Here is a 25,580-nt window from a genome sequence, read left to right as displayed (position 1 = left end):
GAGAGAGAGAGAGAAAGAAAGAGAAAGTAAGAGACAGAAAGAGAGACAGAGAGAGAGAAAGAGAGAGAGAAGGAGGGGAGGGGCAGAGAGAGACAGAGAGACACAGAGAGACAGAGAGAGACACAGAGAGACAGAGAGAACGAGAAAGTAAGAGACAGAGAAAGAGAGACAGAGACAGAGAGAGAGAGAGATATTTAAATAGCGATATATAGATACAGAAAGACAGAGGGAGGGAAAGGCAGTCAGTGCCGTAAAACAAAGGCAGAGAGAAGAGAAAAGCAGGATAGGGCCAAGAAAAGGGATAGACAGAGAAAGAGACAGAGAGAACAAAAGAGAAGAGAGACAAATAGAAAGGTAGAGATCAGATTGAGGGGCAAAGTCAGAGAGAAGCAGAGATGAGCAAAGGAACAAAAGAGAGGGGGAAGAGGCAAAGTGTTACTAGGATTATACTGTCATTTAATAAGCTTTACACCCTTCATTTTCACATGTGCACCAACAGGATGGACAATGCAAAATCAGCCGGGGGTCCCCCTGCCCTTCCCCTGGCTTTGGTCGAGGCAGGCTAAGAAGCCAGGAGTCCCCAGCACTGAATGTGCTGCTGCAGGATGGGGTTACCGGCGGAGCTAGAGGGGACTAGCCCAACACTCGGTGCACACCTGTGGAGCTGTGCTGAGCTCAGAGGGAAACAGAAAAGGAGGAGACTCAGACCTAGTTCTCAGGACAATCAATAGCTCTATTGCACCACAGATGAAGACTAGCAATAGAAGGCTTAAGAGAATGGAGAAATTATTTAGTGTTGGTGGAATTGGAGGACTTCCCGCACAAGGAGGCATAAGGATGCCACAGGATTTTACATATGTGATTGCACCTATATTCCTTACTCTATGTAGTTGGTTTCAGTCTTGTCTGACTCTTCATCACCCCATTTGGAGTTTTATTAGCAGAGATACCAGAGGGGTTGGTCACTTTCTTCTCTGGGTCTCTTTACAGGTGAGGAAACTGAGGCAAAGAGGATTAAGTGACTTGCTCAGGGTTATATAGCTAGTATGTGAACCCAGATTTGAAATTGGATCTTCCTCACTCCAAGTCTAGTGCTCTCCTCACAGTGCAGCCTTGCTGCCCTAGACATTCCTTACTGGGTACTCACAAAAGAAAGGGCAGCTCATTCCCCTTATCTGGAGAGAACAGGAGCAAAACAAGGCTTGGTTAAGAGAAGAGATTTGCCCAATCAGTCAGGAGAACTGCCAGGCTTAACCTCAGGTTTCCTGACCCTCAATCCAGGGGTCTTGACACCAGAAGCCAGTGTGCAACCAACGATTCCCTCATCTTTTATAGATGATCCCTGGTCTTTCCTCAGGAGATGGGATTAAGATTTGGAGGGAAAGAAGTGGCAACTAATAATTCCATCCATTGAACATTTATTTAACATTAATTTAGTTGATAAACATTTATTAAGTGCCTACTATATGCTACATACTGTGCTAAGCTCTGAGACAGTCCTTGCCTTCAAAGAGCTCCCAATCTATGCACAAAATGGCAAGTAGAGTGGAATCCAGCATAGAGAACTGGCCTGAAAGTCAGGAAGACCTGGGTTCAAGTCCTACCTTAAGAGAAATATAGAGGGGCAGTTAGGTAGCACAGGAGAAGGAGTGCCAGGCCTAAAGACAGAAGGCACTGGGTTCAAATCAGGCTTCAGACACTTCCTAGCTATAGGACTCTAGGCAAATCACTTAACCCCTTTGACTACGCCTTGCCCTTCTGCCCTAGAGTTGTTACTAGGACAGAAAGTAAGGGTTAAAAATAAAACAAAACAGAAACATAGAAAAGTTATATATGAGGTTACATATAACTTCTGTTTAAGTTTTATATATATTACACACATATATGTGTAGTTTTATATATACACGTGTATTTACATATGAACATATACTCATATATACAAAATAAATATATGTAAATACATGTATATATGAAAATATATAAAACATAAAAATACGTATTTCTAGATTACATCTATCTATACATACAAAGTAATTTCAATAGGGAAAGAACAGCGAGGCGGTACAGTGACTAGCGCTCTGGACCTGGGGTCATGGAGTTCTGAGATCTAATTCTACTACACCTTGACTCAATCACTAATTTCCATCTGCCTTAGTTTCCTCATCTGTAAAACGAGGATAATAATAGCATCTACTTCGCGAGGTGCTTGTAAGAATAAAGTGAGATGATATCTGAAAAGTACTTTGCAAGCCTTATGATATATAAATGCTAGCTGCAGCTCCTCATCCTCCTTTTTCTAACACCACCATCGCCATCAACAACAGCCATGATTGGGAATATGGAACGCCCTCATGGAGGGGGGGGTCACTGAGCACCGCTCTGAAGGGAGCCAGGGTTTCTCTGAGGCTGAGGTGAGAGGGAATATCCTCTGGGCACAGATGGCCTGTGAAAAGGCAAAGAAGTGGTCAATGGAACGTCGTGTTTGGGGAATTGCATTTGACCAGACTGACTGAAACATGGAATGAACCATATGGGGCAGATCAGATTGCTTTGGAAGGACTTCGAATGGCAAGCTGAAGATTTTCAATTTTTTCCTAGAGGCCATAGGGCCACTGGAGATTTGGGGGACAGGGGAGTGGCATGGTCAGATCTAGGTTTTAGGAATAAGTTTTAGGCAGTATTTAGGAGGGCGGATTGGAGAGGGGAGAGACAGAGCCTGTTGCCATTGCCCTGATGAGAAGTGATGAGAGCCAAGCAGAATTAGGGTAGAGGATGTGAGATGAGGTTGGGTGGTGTGAGAAGGGGAAAGATCTAAGAACTGTGATGGAGGTAGAATTGACAAGTCTTTTTTAAAAAACCCTTAACTTCTGTCTTAGTATTAATATGAAGTATCAGTTCTAAGGCAGAAGAGCAGTAAGGGCTAGGCAATGGGGGTTAAGTGACTTTTCCAGGGTCACATAGTTAGGAAGTGTCTGAGGTCACATTTGAACCCAGAACCCCCCATCTTGAGACTTGACTATCTATCCACTGAGCCACCTAGCTTTCCCAGAACTGGAGAGTCTCAGAAAACAATTAATCATAAATGCTTTTCATTTTTTCACACTGGAGAGAGACATCTTTGAAGAATGACTCCGAGGTCACAAACCTGGGGGACTGGAATGGAGGATGGTTTCCTCAGAAGAAATGTTCATTGAATTGAAAGAAGGCTAGACTTGATATAGTGGCACAAATAACGAGTTCCATTTTAGACAGGTTGAGTTAGAAACCTCTAAGTGGCGATTTATGCGAAGTTATTAGTAGTGCAGCGACCATGAGGAATGGGCAGCGAGGTGACAGCATACAGAACATCAAGTCTGGAGTCTGGAAGACTCATCTTTGTGAGTTCAAATATGGTCTCAGACGCTTCCTAGCTATGCCATCCTGAGTACTGAACTTTGCTTACCTCAGTTTCTTTCTCTGTAAAGTGAGCTGGAGAAGGAAATGGCAAATCATTCCAGGCTTTTTGCCAAGAAAACCCCAAATGAGTCAGGGAAAGTTGAACAGGACTGAACAACAACATTAGTAATGCAGGCCATTCAAGATAAATTAAGCCTTGGAGGTAAAGATCTGAGGCATCTTCATAGAGATGTTAATTAAGCCCATGGGAGGTGATGAGATGAGAGAGAGAGAGAGAGAGAGAGAGAGAGAGAGAGAGAGAGAGAGAGAGAGAGAGAGAATGTCAAGAGAGAAAGAAAGAGAGCATGCCTGAGGCAAATTTTGCCCACATTTCTGGGTAGAAAAGTGATGGTGAATCAGCAAAAGGGACTGAGAAGGGATAGCCTAAGAGGAAGGAGAAGGACCCAAGAAGCGGATGGCTACTAGTGTTAAAAGCTTCAGGGAGGTCAAGGAGAAGAGAAAAAGCCATTGCACTAAGCAGTCAAAGATCACTGGTAACCTCAGATGGGTTGTTTTCCATTGAGTAGTGAGATGGGAATCCAGAATGACTGAGGAAAGTCTGGGAAAATGGCAGTCATGACCTAAATGATGCTCTGTTGGGAGTTTGGTTCTGAAAGGGAGAAGAAATAGAAGGGAAAGCTAAGAGGCAGAATAGGGCCAAAAGAAGGGGTTTTAAGGATGTGGGGGATCTGGGAATGTTTGTAGGAAGGAGCTGTGAATACAGAGAGGTTGAAGATAAAAGAAAGGAAGAGGATGATTGGAAGGTACAAACTTTAAAGGAAGAGAGGAGAGAACAGGCTCTTTTTCATTAGAAACTGGAGTAAGGGGGACAGCTGGATAGTTCAGTGGATTGAGAGTCAGGCCTAAAGACAAGAGGTCCTGGTTTCAAACACACTTCCTAGCTGTGTGACCCTGGGCAAGTCACTTAACCCCCATTGCCTAACCCTTACTACTCTTCTGCCTTAGAATCAGTACATAGTATTGATTTTGGAAGGTAAGAGTTTTAGAAAAGAAAGAAAGAAAGAAAGAAAGAAAGAAAGAAAGAAAGAAAGAAAGAAAGAAACAAAGAAACAAAGAAACAAAGAAACAAAGAAACAAAGAAACAAAGAAAGAAGGAAAAGCTTGAGCAAAGGGGGAGAGAATAGGGGATGGTAAAGAGAGATTCTGAGTGAGACATAGGGGAGAATCAGGAGCCTAGGACAGATGGCCTCATTTTCTAGCTGAGAAGGAAGGGAGATTCTCTCCTGAGGGGGAGAAGGGAGGAAAAGTGGGAGGCTGGGCAGGAGGGAAGAAGGTTTAGAATAGCCATTGGGACAGAAGGGTATGAATGGGAGGCAAACCAGGTGGGATAAAAGGACTGTTGGATATAGGGAGGACCCAAGTGAGATTAGAGAACATCAGTTTGTAGTGAACCTAGGAAGAATGCTTGCTCAGCTTTTTCCAGGAGGTTAAAAAAATAATAATAATGCTGCTGATGCTGATAACTAGCATTTATACAGTAATTTAAGTTTAAAGCGCCCTACACATGTTATTTCATTATATCTCAAAACATCCCAATGAGGAAGCTTATTATCCCTATTTTACAAAAGAGGAAACTGAGTCTGAGAGGAGATGACTTATCCAAGGTCACACTGCTACTCTCTGTGGCAGAACCTGATTCAGATAAGGTCAGTGCCCTACTCCTTACACTATTTACTGCAGTATTGAGTGACTAAGTAGCAACAGAAAAAGAGAATGGTAGGGGTAAACCAGGGCCTGGGGTCTCTGGCAAGGCATGACTGATAATAAGATATGGAAGAAAGAGGTTTAAGGGCAGAGCCAGGAACATTGGGCTAGGTGGCACAGTGCATAGAGTGCCAGGTCTGGAGTCAGAAAGACTTATTTTCCCAAGTTCAAATATGAACTCAGGCACTTCCCAGCTGTGTTACCTTGGGCAAGTCACCTAAACCCCTTTTGCCTCAGTTTTTTTTTCATATGTAAAATGAGCTAGAGAAGGAAATTGCACCTATGGCGTCTGGACACAACTGAAATGACTCAACAACAAAGTTCAACAGCTTGCCTTTTGGCTTCCCTGCCTCAAATCTCTCCCCACTCTGGCCCATCAATGTGATCTTTCTAAAATACACATCTGTGTCATTCCTGGCTATTCAATAAACTCCAGCAGCTCCCTATTACCTTCAGGATCAAATAAAATAAAATCCCCTGTTTGACACTCAAAACCCTTCACAATATGGCCTCCTCTAATCTTTCCAAGCTTTTTATCTCTCATTTTCTTCCCTTCCTCTTCTTCCCCACATTTTGTGATCAAGTGATCACAAATGGCCTGAGCGTTTTTGTGAATATGGCCGTCTCCCATGCCTAGAATGTTCTCACTCCTCATCCTTGCCTCCTCGTTGCCCGGGCTTCCTTCAAGTCCCAAATAAAGTCCCACCTTCTACTGGAAACCCTCCCCAATTTCTCTTAATGCTAGACAGTGCCTTTCTTTTGTCAATGATCAATATATACTCTATAGCAATGATTCCCAAAGTGGGTGCCACCGCCCCCTGGTGGGTGCTGCAGCAATCCAGGGAGGCGGTGCTGGCCACAGGTACATTTATCTTTCCTATTGCTATTAAAAAAAAATTAATTTCCAGGGGGTTAAGTAATATTTTTTCTGAAAAGGGGGTGGTTGGCCAAAAAAGTTTGGGAACCACTGCTCTATAGTATATATCGTTCCATGAGACTATGAGCTCCTTAAGGGAAGGGATTGTCTTTTGCTTTCTTTTACATCATCCCTAGTACTTAGTACATGGCCCAGAACATAATAGCTGGGTAAATAATGTTTGTTGGCTCGACTTGCTAATAACTAATGGAACAAGTCAACCATGGGATCCATTGTTAAGGGAGGAAAGGCCAGCTCAAGGAAGAGACAGCCTGGGAGAAGAACAAGGAGGCATGGAGGAGTTGGAGGACCCAGGGAAGACAGAGAACTCAAGAAGAGCGAGGTGACAGGGAGATCAGAGGAGAGGGGGATTCAGCTCCTTGGCAAGGAACACAACCTTAATGAGAGAGAAGAATTTGGGTCTAGTTATGAGTGATCACTACGGGCTGAGCACTGTGAATAGAGTGCTGCACCTCGAGTCAGAAGTCCTGACTGAAAATTCAGACTCAGACACTTCCCAGCTGTGTGATACTTAATGGCTGTCTTCTTCAGTTTCCTCACCTGTAAAATGGGAATCATAATAGCACAGCTAAACGACATAATGTTTGTAAAGTGTTTCACAAACCTTAAAGGGCTATATAATGTTCATTAAATTCTATTATTACTATCATCATCATCAAGGTGATGGCTGAGTTGGAGGGAAGGCGAAGATTATGGGATTTGAGGAAGTTGATACATTTAGAGTCTAGGAGTGTCAACATCAATGTCTTACAGAAGGATTGAGGAAGGTCTGAGATGCAAAAAAATGGAGGTCACTACATAAACTATGCTTCTTTGGGAGTGTGATTGTAAAAGGAGCCACAGGTATTTGTATCAATTTGTATCTAGATACCTGTCTCCCTATATAAGTTCATATATGTATATCTAAACATATAATATACATATATAGGTAGATCCATATAGATGTATCATCCTCTATATTTATATCTTTATATCTTTCTGTCTTCTATTTATCTTTAACAATCTATCCATCCATTTCATCTCTTTCCATCTATCTCTGTCAATTTATATATCTATTTTATCTTTCTCTGTTTTCTCTATCATCTTTCCATTTATTTCATAACTCTTTCCATATATCAATCTATTTATATCTCCCTCCTGTCTCCTTTTATCTATCCATCTGTCTATCTAGATCTCTGTTATCTCTCCAGATATCCATATATTTATGTTTCTTTCTCCTCACTCCCTCTTCTATATCTTCTTCCTCTCTCCATTTGTCTGTCTGTCTATCTATTTATCTATCATCTCTGTCATCTATCTATCTATCATCTCTATCTTTTATCTATCTATCTATCTATCTATCTATCTATCTATCTATCTATCTATCTATCTATCTATCTATCTATTATATCTATCTATCTAAATATCATTTCTGTTTTCTATCTATCATCTCTATCTTTTATCTATCTATCTATCATATCTATCTAAATAGCATCTCTGCCATCTATCTATCTATCATATCTATCTATCTATCTATCTATCTATCTATCTATCTATCTATCTATCTATCTATCTATCTATCTACTTATCTATAAATTGATCTCTTCCCCTCTCTCACTCTATCTTCTCATCTATTTATCTATCTGTAGCTCCCTCCTCACTCTCTCTTTATAAATATATATATATGCATACATACATACATATCTATTCCTTCTCTCTCCATTTTTGTATTTCTCTACTTATCTATCTATTGAAATGAAGAAAAAGGCTATGAGTCAGGTCTGAACTCCTTGAAAAAGTAGGCGATCTGGAGACTAATAGATGACTAAGATAGTAATAACTTTCCTTTCAATAGAAATTAAAGATTTCTTTGCATTCTCTTCACAACAACCTTGTGAGCTAGATGAGTAGGTATTATCTCTATTTTGTAAGGGGAAATAGCCTTAGAGAGTTTAAGTGACTTGCACAAGGTCACATAGTAATGAAGAGTCCACGGCTGATACCACTCTACACCTCCAAACGTCCCTATCTTGTCTCATCTTCACATCCTACCCACAAGCCCAAAAGGTCACAACTGTTTTAGACTTTAGTATCTTTCTTTGTAAAACAAGCCTAATAATTCTCACACTACCCACCTCATAGGGTTGTCCTGGGGAAAACTCTCTGTAAATGTTAAAACAAAATAGAAATAGGGGCTTAGTGAATAGAGCATTGGTTTTGGAGCCAGGAGGGCCTCGGTTCAAATCTAGCCTTTGACACTTCCTAACTGCGATCCTGGACAAGTCACTTAACTCCAATTGCTTAGCCCTTACCACACTTCTGCCTTGGAACTAAAACTTAGTATTAATTCTAAGACAGAAGATAAAGATTTTTTTTTAAAAAAAGAAATGAGTTGTTAGTGTAATTATTCACCAATATTTATTGGGGTGAATTGAATTCGTCCAGCTGCCACAGGGATATTTCTAAGTCTGGGTCTGAGCATGTTACTTCCCTAATCAAAAATCTCCAATGGCTCCCTAGTCCCTTCAGAATCTGTCTAATCTTCTTAGATTTTATTATCCTCCATGCATTCTACAATCTAGCTCCAATAGCCCCCTCCCTGTTTTTTTAATCCATAAATGCTAGAAATTATTTTTACTATAATTTTTGTTATTATTATCATCTCCCATCTCTAGTCTCCTTTAAAAAAATCCTTGCTTTCTGTGTTGGAATCCATACTACTAAGTATCAATTCCAAGGCAGAAAAGTATTAAAGGCTAGGTAATTGGGTTTAAATGACTTGCCCATGGGGCACACAGCGAGGAAGTATCTGAAGCCAAATTTGAACCCTGGATCTGTTGTTTCTAGGCCCCCAAGCTCTATCCCCTGAGCCATCGGCCTGCCCCCATTTCTGTGCTTTTTGCATCGGTTGTCCCTCATGTTTAGAATGCTCTCTTTCCTCACCTCAGTCTACTTGGCGCCCTTGGGATCCTTCAGGACTCGGCTCAAATGCTACCTTCTCCTGTGGGAAGTCCTTTCCAGTCTTCTCCTTCACCCCCAGCTGCTAGAGCCTTCCCCTCTAAGATCACCTCCACCCACTCTGTATGGATTTCAGATGTCCCTAGTTATCTAGAGGGGGTCTCCCCATTAGAAAGGAAGCTGGGCTCCTCGGAGGCAGGGACTGTTTTTGCTTTTTCTGTACCCCCAGGGCTTAGCCCAATACCTGGAACACCACAAGTGCTGAAATGCTTGTTGACCGACTCACTGAATTCACCCCCCTCCCATGGTTTCATGTCCCCTCCCCAATCTGGCTGCCCTTCCCAAGCCCAAACACAGAACCACCAGCTGGCCAGCCAGAATGGACCTTAGGGACGATCTTGTCCAATTCATGGATTTTTACAAAGAAGGAAACCATGTCCCAGAGGGAGGTGAGGGCTTGCTGGAGATCCATCCCAGAGTCAGGTTTTTGGCAGAGCAGAGCCTCCACTCCAGGATTCCTGATGCTCCCTTTGGGGCTTTGAGCCTTGTTCTCAGTCAAGGTCACTCACCTTACTCTCTGCAACAGGTGCCTCCTTCTCTTTCTCCTTCTCTGCGTGCTGCAGTTTGCGGTTCAAGTCTTGGAACATGTCCTGGTGGCGTTTCCGGGTGTGCATTATTTTCTGGGAAAAGAGGAGAAATAAGTACAACAAACCATGATGGAGAGAGAAGCTAAAGGCCACTCTGGAGTTCCCATCAGTTTCTTTCTTTCTTTTTTAAAAATCTTTAACTTCTGTCTTAGAATTAATTGATACTGAGCATCAGTTCCAAGGCAGAAGAGCGGTAAGGATTAGCCAATGGATGGGTGTTAAGTGACTTGCCCAGGACCATATGGCTAGGAAATATTAGTGGTCAGATCTGAACCCAGGATCTCCTGTTTCCAGGCCTGGTTCTCAATCTACTGAATCACCCAGCTGCCCCTCCCAACAGTTTCACAAATACTAGCTTCCAAATTTAAGAGAGGATGCTTGGGAGTGGTGGTAGTGGAGGCAGCTAAGTGGCTCAGTGGATTGAAATCGAACCAGGTCTAGAGATGGGAGATCCTGGGTTCAAAGGTGGCCTCAGACACTTTCCAGCTGTGTGACCCTGGGCAAGTCACTTAAACCCCATTGCCTAGCCCTTACCCCTCTTCTGCCTTGAAACCAATACACAGTATTATTTCTAAGATTGAGGATACAAGTTTAAAAAAAAATGGAAAGAGATGACAAAATGGCCTAAGCACACCTGGGGCTGAAACTGCCTTCACTGATGAGATATGTGCCCTTTGGAATGTAGATCAGGGAATATCTCTGGGTCTTACTTTATCCGTGAGAGAACCCTCTGAGGGCATGATCTTCTCCATTAGATTTGGCTTATGGTATCGGGTCAGAGTTCCCAAAATTACACAGAATTTCAGGTAAAATAATAACATTTATAGAGTGCTTTAAAATTTTCAAAATGTTATATATTATTCCATTTGCTCTTTACACTAATAATAATGATAATAGCTAATGTTTACATAGTTCCTGGGCAGCTAGATGGCACAGTGGATAGAGTGGATTGAGTGCCAGGCCTGGAGTCCGGATGCTTCATCTTCCTGAGTTCAAATCTGGCCTCAGATACTTCTTACCTGTGAAATCCTGGGCAAGTCACCTAACCTTTCTTTGCCTCAGTTTCTTCATCTGTAAAACGAGCTGGAGAAGGAAATGGCAATCCACTCTAGTATCTTTGTCAAGAAAACGCAAAATGGGGCATCAGAATGGAACTTAAAGATGATCTAATCTAATTCATGGGTTTTTACAAAGAAGGAAACCCATGTCCCAGAGAGAGGTGAGGGCTTGCTGAAGATCCCACAGTCAGCTTTGTGACAGAGTTTTCAGTCAGATGTGACTAAAAATGACCGAACAACAGTAGAGCATCCACTATACCAGGCATTGTACCGAGGACTTTGCAATGATTATATCATTTGATCCTCACAGCAACTCTGGGAGGTAGAAGCTCTTATTATTTCTATTTTACAGATGAGGAAACTGAGGCTGACAGAGGTTAAATGACTTGCCTACTCCCTGGCTTCCTTGGCTTTTTTCAAGTCCCAAGGAGAATCACTTTCTCCATGAAGCTTTCCCCAACCTCTTTTTATATTTAGTGCTTTCCCTCTGTTCATTTATTTCCTAATTCTCTTTCTCTCACACATGCACAGGAGAGATAAAAATATATACAGGAAATTAATTTAAATCTTACAGTATATATACATATTTATACATACACACATGCACAGGATATATTTATATGCATATGTGTATAGAGATAGAGAAGAGAGGGAGGAGAAAAAGAGAGAGAGAGAGAGAGAGAGAGAGAGAGAGAGAGAGAGAGAGAGAGAGAGAGAGAGAAGAGTTTGCTTTGTATCTGTTTGTTTGCATGTTGTCTTCCCCATTAGATTGGAAGCTCCTTGAGGGCAGGGACATTTTTTTGTCTCTTTTTGTATCCCCAGCACTTAGCACAGTATCTGGCATACAGTAGGTACTTAATAAGTGTTTACTGAACAGTTTAGGGTAACACATATAATAAGTAACTGAAGAAGGATCTGAACTCAGAACTTCCTGACCCTAGGCCCAGTGACTTCTTGACTTTCAAATGAGATACTATTTGTAAAGTGCTTAGTGTAATGCCTGGCACCACACCTAGTAGGTGCTAGATAAATGCTTATTTCCATTTCCTGCCTGCCTATGACTGTGCCATGTAGCTCTGAGGGCCTTAGCAGCCATCTATGCCACCCTAATCCTGAAAAAAAATTCCCACTCTAATACACTGGGTAATAGTCATGCAGTGGTTGCTTGAAGACCTCCAGTAAAGGGAAGCTCACTACCTTCTAAGGCACTTTAATATATTTTTGGGTTATCTTAAATTTAAGAACTTGTTATGAATGTCAAGCCTACATTTGCTGCTTTGCAATATCCACTCATTGCTCCTAGTTCCCTGACTCTGCGGATAAAGGGATGAGAACAAATCTAATTAGATGAGAAAAATGATTCAGACAGAAGCAGGTGACTTGCTCAGGGTCATACAGCTAATAAATATCTGGGATTAGAGTTGAACTCAGCACTTCCTGTCAGGTGCTCGGTCCACTGTGCTACCTAGCTTCCCCTCAAAGGCAGTTATCATTCTTTTTTTCCAAAAGTCTTCTCTTCTCCCAGCTAAATATCCCAAGGTCAGCTGATCCTTATATGGCACAAATTTGACACCTGTCAACATTCTGTCTGACCTATACCAATGCTCTCTGACTTGTCCATACCTCTCCTAAACTGTGACTTCTAAAACGGAATTCTCCAGATGTGAGTTCAAATCCAGCTTTAGACACTTACCAGTTGCATGACCCTGGGCAAGTAACTTAACCTCTAGTCATCTCAGTTTCCTAATCTATAAAATGGGAATCATAACAGCACTTCCTTTCCACAATTGTTGAGAGGATCAAATGAGACATTCGTATAAGATGTTGCAGACATTAAAGTGATATAGAAATGTTAGCTATTAAACTCCTTCTTCCTGCAATCTGTGCCTCTGAGGACAGTGCAAGGGCACATTGTCTTTATTATTTTGTTTTTCTGATTGTCATGTCACACCTGCCACAAAGTCATACCGAGCTGGTAGCCCCCAGATCAGCGCAGATCTTTCTTTCACACAAACTGCTGTCAAGTCATCCTTTTCCCACCCTAGATTTGTGAAGTCGATCTTTGGAACCGCAGCATGAACACCAAGATCAGAGAACAATCCCTTTCCCATGGCAAATTTCTATGTCAAACTACTGATAGCCTGGAGGCAGTGGCCTTGGCCCCCTCCTTTGGAGCGGGGGCTCCCAGAAGCCATGAGAAAGACATGCAGGGAATGAGAGAGACACCCACCTCAAAATCCAGCTCTGCGTACCGAGATTTCCTCCTCTGTGAAGACAAGAAAAAGAGAACTCCGTGTCAATTTGCGAATTACTTTTAAAACATGTATGAATTTTTACCAACTCCAGTGCTCGGCTTCCCTCCCATCGTAGCACCATTGGCCTTTCCTCATTCTCCTCCTCTTGGGGGGTGATCTGAGGGGAAGCAAGAGGCCCCCAGACCACACACCTTTCTCCCCTACGCTGTTTGAAATTCTCCCACCACTGTTCCAGGTCCTTCCATTAAAACAGGCAAACGCAGAAGGTACAATCACTCCCTCAGTGCCAAGTAGCTTTTTCAGATCCTTTCTTGAACACTGCTGGCTTCAAACAGGTTCAGATGTAGGTAGAAAGATATTGAGGGAGGGAAAAGGTCCAGGGCAGGGGATTAGGGGGATGTGGAGGAGGGAGGGCCACAAGAAGATGGGGAGACCTCTAGGAAACAGAAGTGGCGTATGGAGAAGAGAGAGGCAGCTTGGTGGTTTAGTGATTCCTAACTAGAGTTAGGAAGTTCAAATTCAGGCTCATATACTTCCTAGCTATATCACCCTGGACAAGTCACTTAACCTCCTTTTGTCTTAACGCACTGGAGGAGATGGCAAACCACTCAGTAGCCTTTACCAAGAAAACCCCAAGGACAGTATTGGGGCCATGAAGAGTCAGACACAACTGAATGATGACAATAAAGAAGAGAAGCAGGAACAGTGAAGCACATGCTGCTTTAGAAGAGTGCTGCAGCATGGAAGGGAATGGCATTTATTGAGCCCCTACTATGTGCCAGGCATTGTGCTAAATGCTTTACAAATATTATCTCATTTCCTAGCTGCGTGACCCTGAGCAAGTCACCTAATCCCATTGCCTAGCTCTTCTTGCTCTTCTGCCTTGGAACCTATATCTAGTATTGATTCCAAGACAGAAGATAAGGGTTATTTAATTATAATTATAATTACATAATTATAATTAAATAACCCTTATCTTATATATATATATATCATCTCATTTAATGTTCATGACCATCCCGGAGGTAGATGTTATTATGATGCCTATTTTAAATGCTTTCCAAATATTATCTTCTTTAATCCTTATGACCATCCTGGGAGGTTGGTGTTATTAAGTTCCCCATTTTACAGATAAGGAAACAGAGACAGGCTAAAGATCACACAGCTAGCAAGTATCTGAGACAGGATTTGAACTCAGGTTCTTCCTGATTCCAGGCTCAGCATTCTACCCACTGAGCCACTCAGCTTCCTTAGGAAGGTATAGCGATCAGAAGTGGCTCTAGACTGTACTCGTCTGCCTCCTGTCTAAGAGTGCAGCTCTATGTTGCCCCCTGGTTCTATGTGATCAGTATAGCAGCCAAGGAAAAAATATATGGGTCTAAAAAGAAGAAGAAAGGGAGAATGGAAATCGACTGATGCCAAGCCTTAGTGGGGCTACTGTTCAGTGCCATTTCTACATTATTTAGTCCACCTCTCCTCCCTCCAGGCCACCAGGCAGATGATGGCCAAAATAATCTTCCTAAATCAAAAATGGGAGTGATGACGTCTGTCTCTTGCTCGATTAGCTTCATTGGCTCCTTCTTGTCCCCAGCAGCGGTTCTGAAACTTTTTGATGCCAGGGCCCTTTTATATTGTTAAAAATTACTAAGGAGCCCCCTCCCCAATGGCTTTAGTTTGTATGCATTACATCTATCAACAAAGACCATGTTAGAAATAAAAATGTCATAGTATCCCGATGAAATGACTCTTGACCACGGGGACATCTATCTATTCCCAGGAGATCCTGGACCGCTCTTTTTGAACCTCTGGTCTACAGGATAGGTCAAAAGCCCTTGTTTCTGGCCTTTTAAGCCCCCCTCTACCGCCTGGCCCTTACTCCCATTTTTTGCTTGATCTCGAATTCTTTTCCTTCTCAAGTGCTACAATTCAGCCCAGGCTGGCTATTTGGTATCTGCCCTAATGTGGCCTGCCCTTTCCTGCCCTGTGCAGGCCCCTGCTGCTGCTGCCAAGTTAGGAAGACGGCTCCCTCTGCCTCGCTTCTCCTAGACATCTTCATCTTCCTTGATGGCCTGGCATATCTTCTCCCAGGAAGTCTCCCTGGATCCCCTCCTGGCAAACGAAAGCCCTCTCCCCCTCTTCAAACTTTCCTCCAACAGCTTGTTTTGATTGCTTCTTCTTTTCCTCTCTCATCCCATATGTTGGATCATCTTTATTTGGGCGCAGATTAGATTTCCCCAATCGACTGTGACTTCCCCCCGAGTGTTACTGCAATGTGATTTCCAGCCAACAAACATTTATTACTTGCCTGCCCCATGCCAGATACTCCCCAAACCTGGAATACAAAGAAAGGTTAAAAAAAAAAAGTCCCCGTCCTCAAAGGGACCCTGAATCTAATGTAACCCACAGAAATTGCACTTGCTCTTCCAAATGTGATTTCTAATGTGTGCTGCTGTAATTAATATTTGTTAAGTTTTAAATGAATTTAGATTTTCTTTACAAGGCATCTCATGCCAGGAAGACAGTCTGTGCTTGGCTCGGTTAGAGTAGGTCAGTCACTTACCTCCAGGGAGCTCATGGAGAGGGTGGAGACCGTCTCGCTCTTGTTCACCACCCCTGTGGGTGCCCCTTCGGTGCTGGGCTCCCCGAGGGTGCTGGCATGGGGCTCTGGGGCCAGGCTGTGTGGGGCTGGCGGTGGGGGCAGGGGCTGCTGTTGGGGTGGAGGCGGTGCTGAAGGGGGGGCTGGAGGCTGTGCAGGAGTCAGGGAGGAGGAGGAGGCCTGGGCCTCAGGGCACGAGGCTGGCTCTCGGGGTGGGCTCTTCACCCCGTAGCTTGGGTCAGCTGCCATGTTGAGGTGGATGAGGCGGGTCTGGGGCATGTGGTCGATGTTGATGCTGTACTTCCCCTCGTCCTTGGGGGGCTTGGCGCGGAGGGTGGCCGTGTTGGTGGGCAGGATCACGTAGCTGGTGTCCAGCACCTTCTCCTGGGCCCTGCTTAGCTCGGAGTCCAGCTTCTTAAAGATGTCCCCATCACAGATGTAGATGGACTTAGGGGTCTTGTCTTTCTTAAGAGTCAGTGTGTGGTTGGCGAACTCGCTCAGGTTGACGCCCCCCAGATAGTGGGGGGATCCCTGGAGGTGCATCTTGGACACATTGGTGGGAAGACTGTTAAAGTTAGAGGGGGTCTTGGGGTGGTTGAGTTTCAGTTTCTCCTCATCCTGGATGGAGGGGCGCTTCAGCGTCCCCGTGATGGTCGAGGTCCGGCAGGCCGTGATATCCTTGTTCAACACTGCAGGAGGACAGGGGGACACAGAGCGGGAGGAGAACTCAGGACTGTCCCCCTCCACGAGACACACATTCATGCTCCCTCCCCTCCCCTCTGGGCCAGCTGGGTCAGCCCCATTCAGACCGGGGTCTGGGTCAGTGCTCTGGGGGGACAGGCCACGAGGGGTCTGATGGTGTCAAACTCAAAGAGAAAAGGATCTCTGAAGGTCTCATATTGACTTAGAAAATCACAAATCGACATTATCTGGGTTATATTTCTAATCATTTTGTTAAATATTTCCCAGTCACATTAAAAAAAAACCCAACCAACCTTTACCTTCCATCTTGGAATCAACATTATCTGGGTTGTATTTTTAATCATTTTGTTAAATATTTCCCAATTACATTAAAAAAAAAACCCAACCAGCCTTTACCTTCCATCTTGGAATCAATATTGTGTATTGGTTCCAAGGCAGGAGTGGTGAGGGCTAGGCAATGGGGGTTAAGTGACTTGCCCAGGGTCACACAGCTAGGAAGTAGCCGAGGCCAGATTTGAATCTTGGACTTCCCATCTCTAGGCTTGCTTGTTGATCCACTGAGTAAGCTAGCTTCCCCTTCCAATTAAATTTTCACACAGTTTAGCCCCACTTAAGCAGTGGGTTTGACACCTCTGAGAAAAGGAATGACACAGCTCTGGATTCTTGTCATCTCTGATACAAGCATGCTACGGGATCCCAGGCAAATCACCAAACCTCTCTCAGCCACTCTAACGGGGATAATCAAATGGGCCAAGTATTGCCCCCCCCCCCACCTCCTAGCTGGTCTGGGCCAAACAGGAGGGTGGTCACTTGATTTGCCACTCACTGAATCCCTGTAAAATGATTTGATTCTTCCTAAAAAAAATGGCTCCTGTGAAAATCCAGGCTCACCTTTGGGAAGAATAAGGACCAGAGAAGGGAAGCCAAAAGGAGGCTGATTTGGCTCATGCTAAAGAACTGAGTAACAATCAGTTCTGTCCCACAATGCCCCCCTCTGGTTATAACAAATGTTCATCATTAGACCTCGCAGGGTAAATTGTTCCTCTCTGATGCTCTGATCATGAAATATTCTGGACTTATCTGTTCTCGATGCTTCTCCTTTTATTAAATGGGGTGGTACGTAAGGGCGAGGACCCTACCTCATCCAAACTCTGTAAACCCCTCCCAGCATTAAACAGCAATCTGAATATAATAGTATATGTGTTGCATAAATGAATGAGTGGTGAGCTCCCCATTCCTGAAGGCATTCTAGTAAGCAAGAGCTGGATAAACACTTGCCAGGGATGTTGCAGAGGGAATTCCTATTCAGCTAGGGATGGGGCTGTGTGCCTAATAGGTCTCCTTCTAGCTTTGAGATCCTCTGATGCTATTTCCAAGCCAAGTTGAGAAATCACCATCCAGACTGATTCCCAAGCTTTTATTCAAACGGGGAGGGAGAAGGGCTTCCTGAGGCCAGCGTGTTTAGCCACCTGTTTTCAGATTAGTGTACGAATCGGTCAGTCCATCGTCTATTCAGATGAATTACAGAATTTCAGATCCACGTGGTACCTAGGAGGCCATCTATTCCAAAATGCAATTAATGGCCAATATGGTGGAACTAAGATTGATTTTTGGGGGTGGGGGGTGGGTTGTTGGTGGTGTTGATTCTATTTCAATTTTATTTCTAATTCTAATTCAAATTTATTTCTAATTCTATTTCAATCTTAAAAAATGGAACTGGCTGCTTCTGGAGATGGCAGGGAGTATAGTACAATTATCAGTGAGATCCTATAGAGTTTCTTTTATTTCCCTATTCGTAGGAAATTCATGGGATTTAGAACCTGAAAGGGCCTTGTGGGTCTTCTAGTCCAACCTCTCCTTTTACAAGAAAGAAAACGGAGGCCCGAGATATTAAATGACTTGCCATATAGGCAGCAAACAGAAGAAGTACCTGAACACAGATCTTCTGACATGAAGTCCAGGACCCTTTTCACTTTGCCCAGTTCCTTCCCTTTTCCCAAAGTCTTTTCTTGACTCTTTTCTCCATCAGTTCCCATTCCACACCTTTGAAATTGGTATGAGAGGACCATTATTCCCATTTTACAGCGAAGAAAACAGAGGCCCAGAAACCTTGCCTCAGATCACATAGTGATGACTGAATTGGCATTAGAATCTATATTTTCCTACCTCGTGGGGTAAGTGCTCTGCCATTAGACCAAAAGGCAGTTAGTTAGTTATCATGAAGTGGATAGAGCACTGGACCTGGAATCCAGAAGATCTGTGTTCAAATCTAGTTTTAAACTATTCCTCACTATATGGTCCTGGGAAAAGTCACTTAACTTCTGCCTGCGTCAATTTTCTCATCTGTGAAATGGAGAAAATGATAGCAACTACTTTCCAGAACTGTTGTGGGATCAAATAAGATGACATTTGAAAAGTACTTAGCACAGTTCCTGGCATATAGTCGGTGCTTACTAAAGGGTTTCTGGGGGGAAAAAAGGTGTTTTGTAAATTTTAAAGCACTATTATTATTATCATTATTACCATAAACAACCTTTCCATGCCATGATATCACAGATTAATGTTGGCACTGGGCAGGTTATAGTTTTTCCTCAGTATGAATGATTTTTGGGTAGAATTACCTACCTTAAGGACTTAAGGTAGAATTGAGAATATGGGCCCAAAGACCCTCCACTGAAAGCTTAGCCTCCATCTCCCTGGGGAGATTTTCAGACTTAGAGGAACCCAGGCCAGTTTGGAGAGTGGGGCCCAGATCCAGAGCAGCACAGACAACATGAACACACACACACACACACACACACACACACACACACACACGTGAGCACATCTACACTTGTCTCCTGTAGGAAACCCAAGTTGTGCAGGCGGCAGGTCCCAGCTGCAAAGGAAAGCATTAAATTGCAGGCAAGGAGGTCTGGGATGAAGTGAAGGAAGGACAAGAGTGGAGGCCGGGCCTCGGAGGCTAGGCCTCCTGACGGTTACTCACCAAATAGCTCAGCCCAAGATATCAGACTGGGAGGTGGGGGTGCTAGGAGATCAAAATTCCCCCAAGTGGAAATGGGAGGCTTGGGACTGGGGCTTCAGAGGGAGAGGGGAGGATTTTAAATTTCCTTAAAGTCAGCTGTTTAAAATCCAGGGGCAGCTTTGTGGTTTAGTGGCTAGAGGGCTGGCCCTGGAGTCAGGAAAACTCATCTTTCTGAGTTCAAATCCAGTCTCTGACACTTATTAGCTGTGTGACCCTAGGCAAGTCACTTAACCCTGTTTGCCTCAGTGAACTGGAGAAGGGAATGGCAAATCCAGGATCTTTGCCAAGGAAACCCCAAATGGGGCCACAGAGTCAGAATGACTTGAATGACTCAACGTCAACAAAGTCAGCTGAATGAGGGTAACACGTTCTAGTGGGGGGGAATTGTCTCAATAAGGGCAGCTGACTTTGCCATGAGTGGTTGGGTAAAAATGGACCAGAGCATGGGTTAGGGGACTGGCCATTGAGTGGTTCTGAGCCTCCTGAAGGGGCGTGCACGTCAGCGAGGGTCCCACCTAGCGGGGCCATCAGAATCCAGGAGTCTTCCAGAAGGATCTAGTCACGTCCCTTTTCAAAGGTTAGGGGAGCAAGGAAGGCCAAGGACAAGGTTTTGGGGTTTCCGCGGGTCACTGTCCAGAGTATGGATGGTAAACTTGCTAGGATCAGAGAATTTAGAGTTGGAAAAGATTCTACAGATTTTAAAATCCTCATTTTCTGTTAGGGAAAGGGATAGAGGGACGGAACTGGGGATTAAGGGACAGGGAGGGTCACACGGCTCATTCTGGAAGAAGGGGGAGAGTCTCTGAGGAATAGGAACAGGAATATGGACTCCATGAGGACAGGACCTGAATTTTTTCATCTGCATCTTCTCCCTGAGAAGAGGGGCCCCCCAGTGGCAGAGTTTGGGGTTTTCCTTTAGATCCAATATTCTCCAAGGGCAGAATGGATCTCCCTCTTCAGTCTGGGCTTTCCAGAGGCAGGCCTGTGTCTTCCCCCTCATTTTTTATTACAATATTATTATTATTTTTTAATATATCCCTCTGCTCAGCTCTTGGCTATGCCCATATGGTGTATACACCACTAGATGCCAATGGATTATACTGCCCTCCCCTGGCTTAAACTTTGGCAAAAGCAGTCTTCCCTTCATGCCTCCAATGTAGTTTTGAAGAATTATGGGCAGGACAGAACGAACCGTACTGAAATGGGAGAGAAGGAAAGACCTTGACATCCTTCATCTGCCCTGGAGCAAAACCAAATGACCTCCTAGACTGAAATCAGACAGGGAAGGCACAAGGAGAGGGGATGGTAGGGCTGGGGAGTGGGGAGAAGAGAAGGGAAGGGAAATGCTAAGGATGATGGCAGCAGCTCAGCCCGAATTCAGTAGCAGGGAGCTAGGAAGAGAGGCAGGCATAAATACTCATCAACAAACATGCACCTGTTCTGCCACCTCCCACCCCCTCCCACCCCGATTCTGCGCAAACAAGGACACGAAGAAAAGAGGAAGCCAAGGCGGACCCCCAAATGCAGGTCCCTTGTTGATTTCTCACCTGTCAGGTGCTCACCTGATCTACAGGCCATATCCACATCCTTCTCAAAATCAGTCTGAAAGACAGAGGAGAGGCTGGGGTGAATAGGGACAGGGTTCAAGGCAAGCAGTTGACAGCACCCTAAATAATGGTGATCAGAACTTCCATTTGGGCCGGAAGCCCCAGGCTCTAAGGTGCTGACTTAGAACATAGGTTTTCTGAGATGGTTGGTGTATTGTCATTGTTCTTTTCTCAGTTTAGAGTAGAAAACTCCAGGTGTGTCACTTCTCTCCTTCTCCATTGCTCTCCTCTATTTCACTTGATGGCCCAGCCATCCTGAATTATTTGTTCAGGATTTCCAAAAGAAATAAATAAAAATAAATGATGCTTCCTCTTCCATCTCCTTGCCTTTGCCCTGATGCTCTAGCATCTTTGGACTCTTCTCCCTCCTCACCTTTCTGGCTTCCTTCAAGACTCAACTCAAGCATGACCTTCTGTGAGTACACTCCCTCCTTAAATCCTTTGTAATTATTGATTTTGTATCTACCCTGAAGAGATACAAAATAGATACCTGCGCACGCTGCCTCCTGTGTTAGAATAAGCTGCTTGAGAAAAGGAACTTTTGTCTTTGTATCTGCAACAAAACTTAGCATAGCTCCTGGCACATAGTGATCCTTTAAAAAATGCTTGGTGACTGATAATCTATAAACTTAGGATCTTAGATAGTTGCCTGAAAAATGAAAAGACTTGTCTAGGGTCACAGAGCTGGTATGTTTTGCAGACAAGACTCCTTATTCTACCTCTCTGTACCATTAGCCCCATTTTAAGGATAAGAAAAAACTTCTGCTCACAGAAGATACAACTTGGCTAAAGTCACGCAATAAGTACCAGAAGCAGGATAATGAACCCCAGACTCTTGACTCCGAGTCAACTGATCCTTCCACTATGGCACTCTGACCCCCTAATAATGTCTCCCATTTCTTTAGTGCTTCAGGGTTCACAAAGTGTTTGCTTCCCATAAGCCCAGTGAAGTAGGCAGTGCAAGGATTATGAACCCCATTTCATAGATGAAGAAACTGAGGTTGAGAGGTAAAATGACTTGCCCAGAGTCACATAAGCTTGTAAGGATTATTTTTTTTCTGTTACCAAGCTTTTCATTCTTCTGCTTTATTTCTCATTGTATGTTTGCTATATTATCATATTTATTTTTAAAAAGGCACTGAGATGAATAAAAATGATTAAATAAAAAAAAAACCTAAAACCCGGGTCTTTGGGTGATGCTGTTTCTTATATATCATGATAAATATATCATATATATATATTTATAATATTATGCATAATATCATATATTATGATAAAGCATTAGAAACAGAGTCAGATAAAACCTGAGGTTGAATCCTGCCTTAGATACTTACCAGTTATAGGACCTTGGGCAAGTCACTTAACTCCTCTGATCCTCAGTTTCCTCATTTATCAAATGGGTATAATGATAGCAGGGCTGTCATGAGGGATAAAATGAGGTCTAATTTATAAAGACCTTTGCAAACCTTCAAATACTATCTAAATGTGAGTCATGATTATATCTCCCAAACAACAGAAGGCAGCAAGGAATATGCTCCCAGGGCAGCTAGGTAGCAAAGAACGCAGTCAGGCTGGAGTCGGGAGGACCTGGCTTCAAATCTGATCTCAGACATGTCCTGGCTGTGTGACCCTGGACAAGTCACTTAACCCCAATAGTCTAGTTCTTTCTGCTCTTTCATCTTAAAAATGCTACTGAGACAGAAGGTAAGCATTCTAAATGTGTGTGTATGTGTTCTCCCTGCCTTTAAACACTCCCTAATCCTGCGCTAACCCTTCTTATTACACCGATCACGTGAATTTGTATTATAGTTATCAATATCCAAATCTCATTCTTTCTACAGTACTGTAAACTCCATTAGGGCAGGGGCAGGTCTGGGGGTCTTCAAGGAGAGGCTGGAAAGACTTCTTGTCACGGAGGATGTACGAGTTCAAATGCTACCTCCTCTGTGAAGCATTCTATGAATAACTTCGATCTCACTATTCAAGCCAGAAATTCTCATTTCTCTCTCTATCTCCCTATTGTCTGTCTGTCTATCTGTCTCTCCTCTGAGTTTCCTGAAGCCCTGGATCTCATCTTCTCTCAAAAACTCACCATACTGTGGTTTCTAACAGGAGGAGGAGGGCTGGGTGGCCCTGGGAAATTCTACTAAGTTGCTCTTTGAAACAAAAGTGTTTAGAAAAACAAACAACCTTTGTCTTTTCTCTTTGAATTGGTACTAAGAATAGGTGCCAAGGCATTGGGCTAAGTGACTTGCCCAAGGTTACGCAGCTAGGAAGTGTCTGAGACCACATTTGAACCCAGGACTTCCCATCCCCAGGCCTGGCCTCTCTACCCACTGAGTCACCGAGTGGCCCCAAAAGCCTTTCTTTTAAGCATCGGTATTCTCTGATGACACAGCTCCATGGTGAAGGGGTTGGACTCAAAAGCATTTCTGGTCTTTTTTAGCTCAAAAAAAATCTATGATCCTGTGACTTCCTGGAAGAACTGACCCTGTAAGTTAACAAGAGAAACCAGGAGGGGCCCCGGCTTGGAAAGAGAAAAGGAAGGGAGCGGAGTTTAATTATGATTGGAGAGAGGTCAGGGTGGACATTGCTTTCTCAAGCCAGGCCAGGCCAGGTCTCCCAAATTGTGTTAGCAGTTACGGACTTTTCCTTTGTTATATCCTTCGTCCTGTCCTCTTTTGATGGTTCAGACAGATGATTTAATTGCTATAGGGAGCTAGGGAACCCCTACTGAGGCAACTCTCTCAACTAGAGCGGGCTAGCAACTGTTTTGCAATGTCTAGACTTAAATAAGAGCTGCTTGGAACACGGAGACGTTCCTAGGGTCACACAGCCAGCATATGTCAGAGGTAGGACTGCAACCTCGGTTTTCTAGAACCCAGACCTGTATGAGAAACCTGAACTTCCGTCTAAGGGTGGGGAGGAGATTTCTGAGTCAAAGTGAGGCCTGAGGAGTGAGAGCAGGACAGAAAAGGGCTATATCCTGGTAGTTTTAGAGGCCATCTCTCCCACAGAAAGAAAAATCCAGCTCTCCTTCTCATGGAGCCTCAGTTTTCTCACCTAGGCAGTCAGGTTTATAAGCACAGAGTCCAAGGGCTGGGAAGGGATCCAGGGCCATTGAATCCACCCTGACCCTGAAGAGGAATTCTTCTTAAAATTGTCCTGACATGTGGCCATCCTTCAAGATGTCCAAGGAGGGCAAACTCAATACTTCCCAGGCAAGTACTATGGGGCAGCTCAAACCTCGCAGGAAGTTTTCCTTCACACTGAGCTGAAGTCTGCTTCTCCATAACTTGCACCCATTGGGTTTAGCTCTGCCCTCTGGGGTCAAGCAAAAAGAAAAAAATCTCCTGGCCACAAAACAGGCTTTTGGTTATTTGACTACAACTACCATATTACTCCCAAGTCATTTCTTATCCAGACCAAATATCTCATTTCCTGATTCCTGAGGAATCATGTTGAACTGGCTGTTGCTGCTACTAATTTCAATTTCTGTGGTGGAATAAGGTTGACAAAACACCTCTGAGACACGTAGTTATCACAAATATTATTGGTCCTCATTTATACATGAGGAAACTGAGGTTCAGAGGCCCCCAAGCCTCTGTGACCTACAGCCTCAGCTAGGATTAGGAGTGAACCAAGGCACTGAAGCCTACCATGAGCTGGGCATGGCCATTCTGGAAAGATCCCCCTGAGTCCCCGTTGCCTTCCTCCTGACGATCTACCACCCGACACTTCACGGCATCCTGGACCTGGGAGAAAAGAAAGCATAGAGTGATCAGGGAGAGCAAGGCACCACACCAACCCCCTAAAACGACAACAGCCTAGTCCTCAGCGTCACAAAGTTGGTGTAACCGACGTCTGTCTATAAGGGGCTGCCAGTCTTGAACAAGGTCATTATTTCCCTTCTATTTGGTCTTGATCCTATGGGTGACCAGTTCAGCTATTCTCTAAACCAGTGATGGGCAAACTTCTTAAAGAGGGGGACAAAGGAAAGGAAATGCTCATCTGTCAGTCTGTTTCTAAGGGAACTCTTTCAAAGCTTCATTGTATTGTTTCCTACTCATTGTATTCATCAGATTAGGAATAATGTTGTGTGGCAATAATACATTTCAGGGGGCTGCCTCTGGCCTGCTGGCCGTAGTTTGCCCATTTCTGCTCTAAACCATTAGACATCCATCATATGCAGGCATTTCTGTTCCCTGGCTCATTTCCAGCTTCCCTATATGTATCTTTCCCCCAATTGGATTATAAACTCCTTGAAGGCAGAGATTGCCTCCCTTGCTTGTATTTGGATCCCCAGTGTTTAGCAATGCCTAGCAATAAAAGCATTTAATAAATAATCTCTCTCTCTTTCTCTCTCTCTTCCCCGCTCTCTCTTTCTTTCATCTATCATTTATCTTCATCATCTATCCATCTACCTAGCCTGTTTATCTATTAGCTATCTCTCTACCTATCTGTTGGCCCATCCATCTATCTGTTCATGGTAGGAACTTGACAATGTTTTTAGAGTTGGGCTGAAGTCAAGGGAATTGTATCCATTCCCCACATCCCCCAAAAAGCTATATTGAAGGGGAAAAAATGGCAACCAGCTATATTGAAAAGGGTTGGCTGTTTGAGGAGAGTCAATTCTGCTGGAGAGGAGTCAATGAG

General features: G+C 43.8%; 1 protein-coding gene across 2 annotated transcripts in view; it reads right to left on the bottom strand.

The window, feature by feature from the left end:
- Nucleotides 1-25,580, bottom strand: part of ADGRB1 (adhesion G protein-coupled receptor B1) — an 83,197-nt gene that overhangs the window by 997 nt on the left and 56,620 nt on the right. The window contains exons 8-12 of one of the 2 annotated variants that reach the window (XM_044658301.1): nucleotides 24,584-24,679; nucleotides 20,865-20,919; nucleotides 15,555-16,279; nucleotides 12,970-13,005; nucleotides 9,604-9,714 (exon numbers count right to left, since the gene is read on the bottom strand). In XM_044658301.1, coding sequence (XP_044514236.1) covers nucleotides 9,604-9,714; nucleotides 12,970-13,005; nucleotides 15,555-16,279; nucleotides 20,865-20,919; nucleotides 24,584-24,679 — 1,023 coding nt within the window. The remainder of the gene's footprint in view (nucleotides 1-9,603; nucleotides 9,715-12,969; nucleotides 13,006-15,554; nucleotides 16,280-20,864; nucleotides 20,920-24,583; nucleotides 24,680-25,580) is intronic. The other variant, XM_044658303.1, reaches the window with a different exon arrangement.

The sequence above is a fragment of the Gracilinanus agilis genome, chromosome 1 (genome assembly GCF_016433145.1).
Source record: "Gracilinanus agilis isolate LMUSP501 chromosome 1, AgileGrace, whole genome shotgun sequence".
Taxonomy (NCBI): Eukaryota; Metazoa; Chordata; class Mammalia; order Didelphimorphia; family Didelphidae; genus Gracilinanus; species Gracilinanus agilis.
Note: the sequence above shows the minus strand (reverse complement) of the source record. Positions and strands in the feature narration are given on the sequence as shown.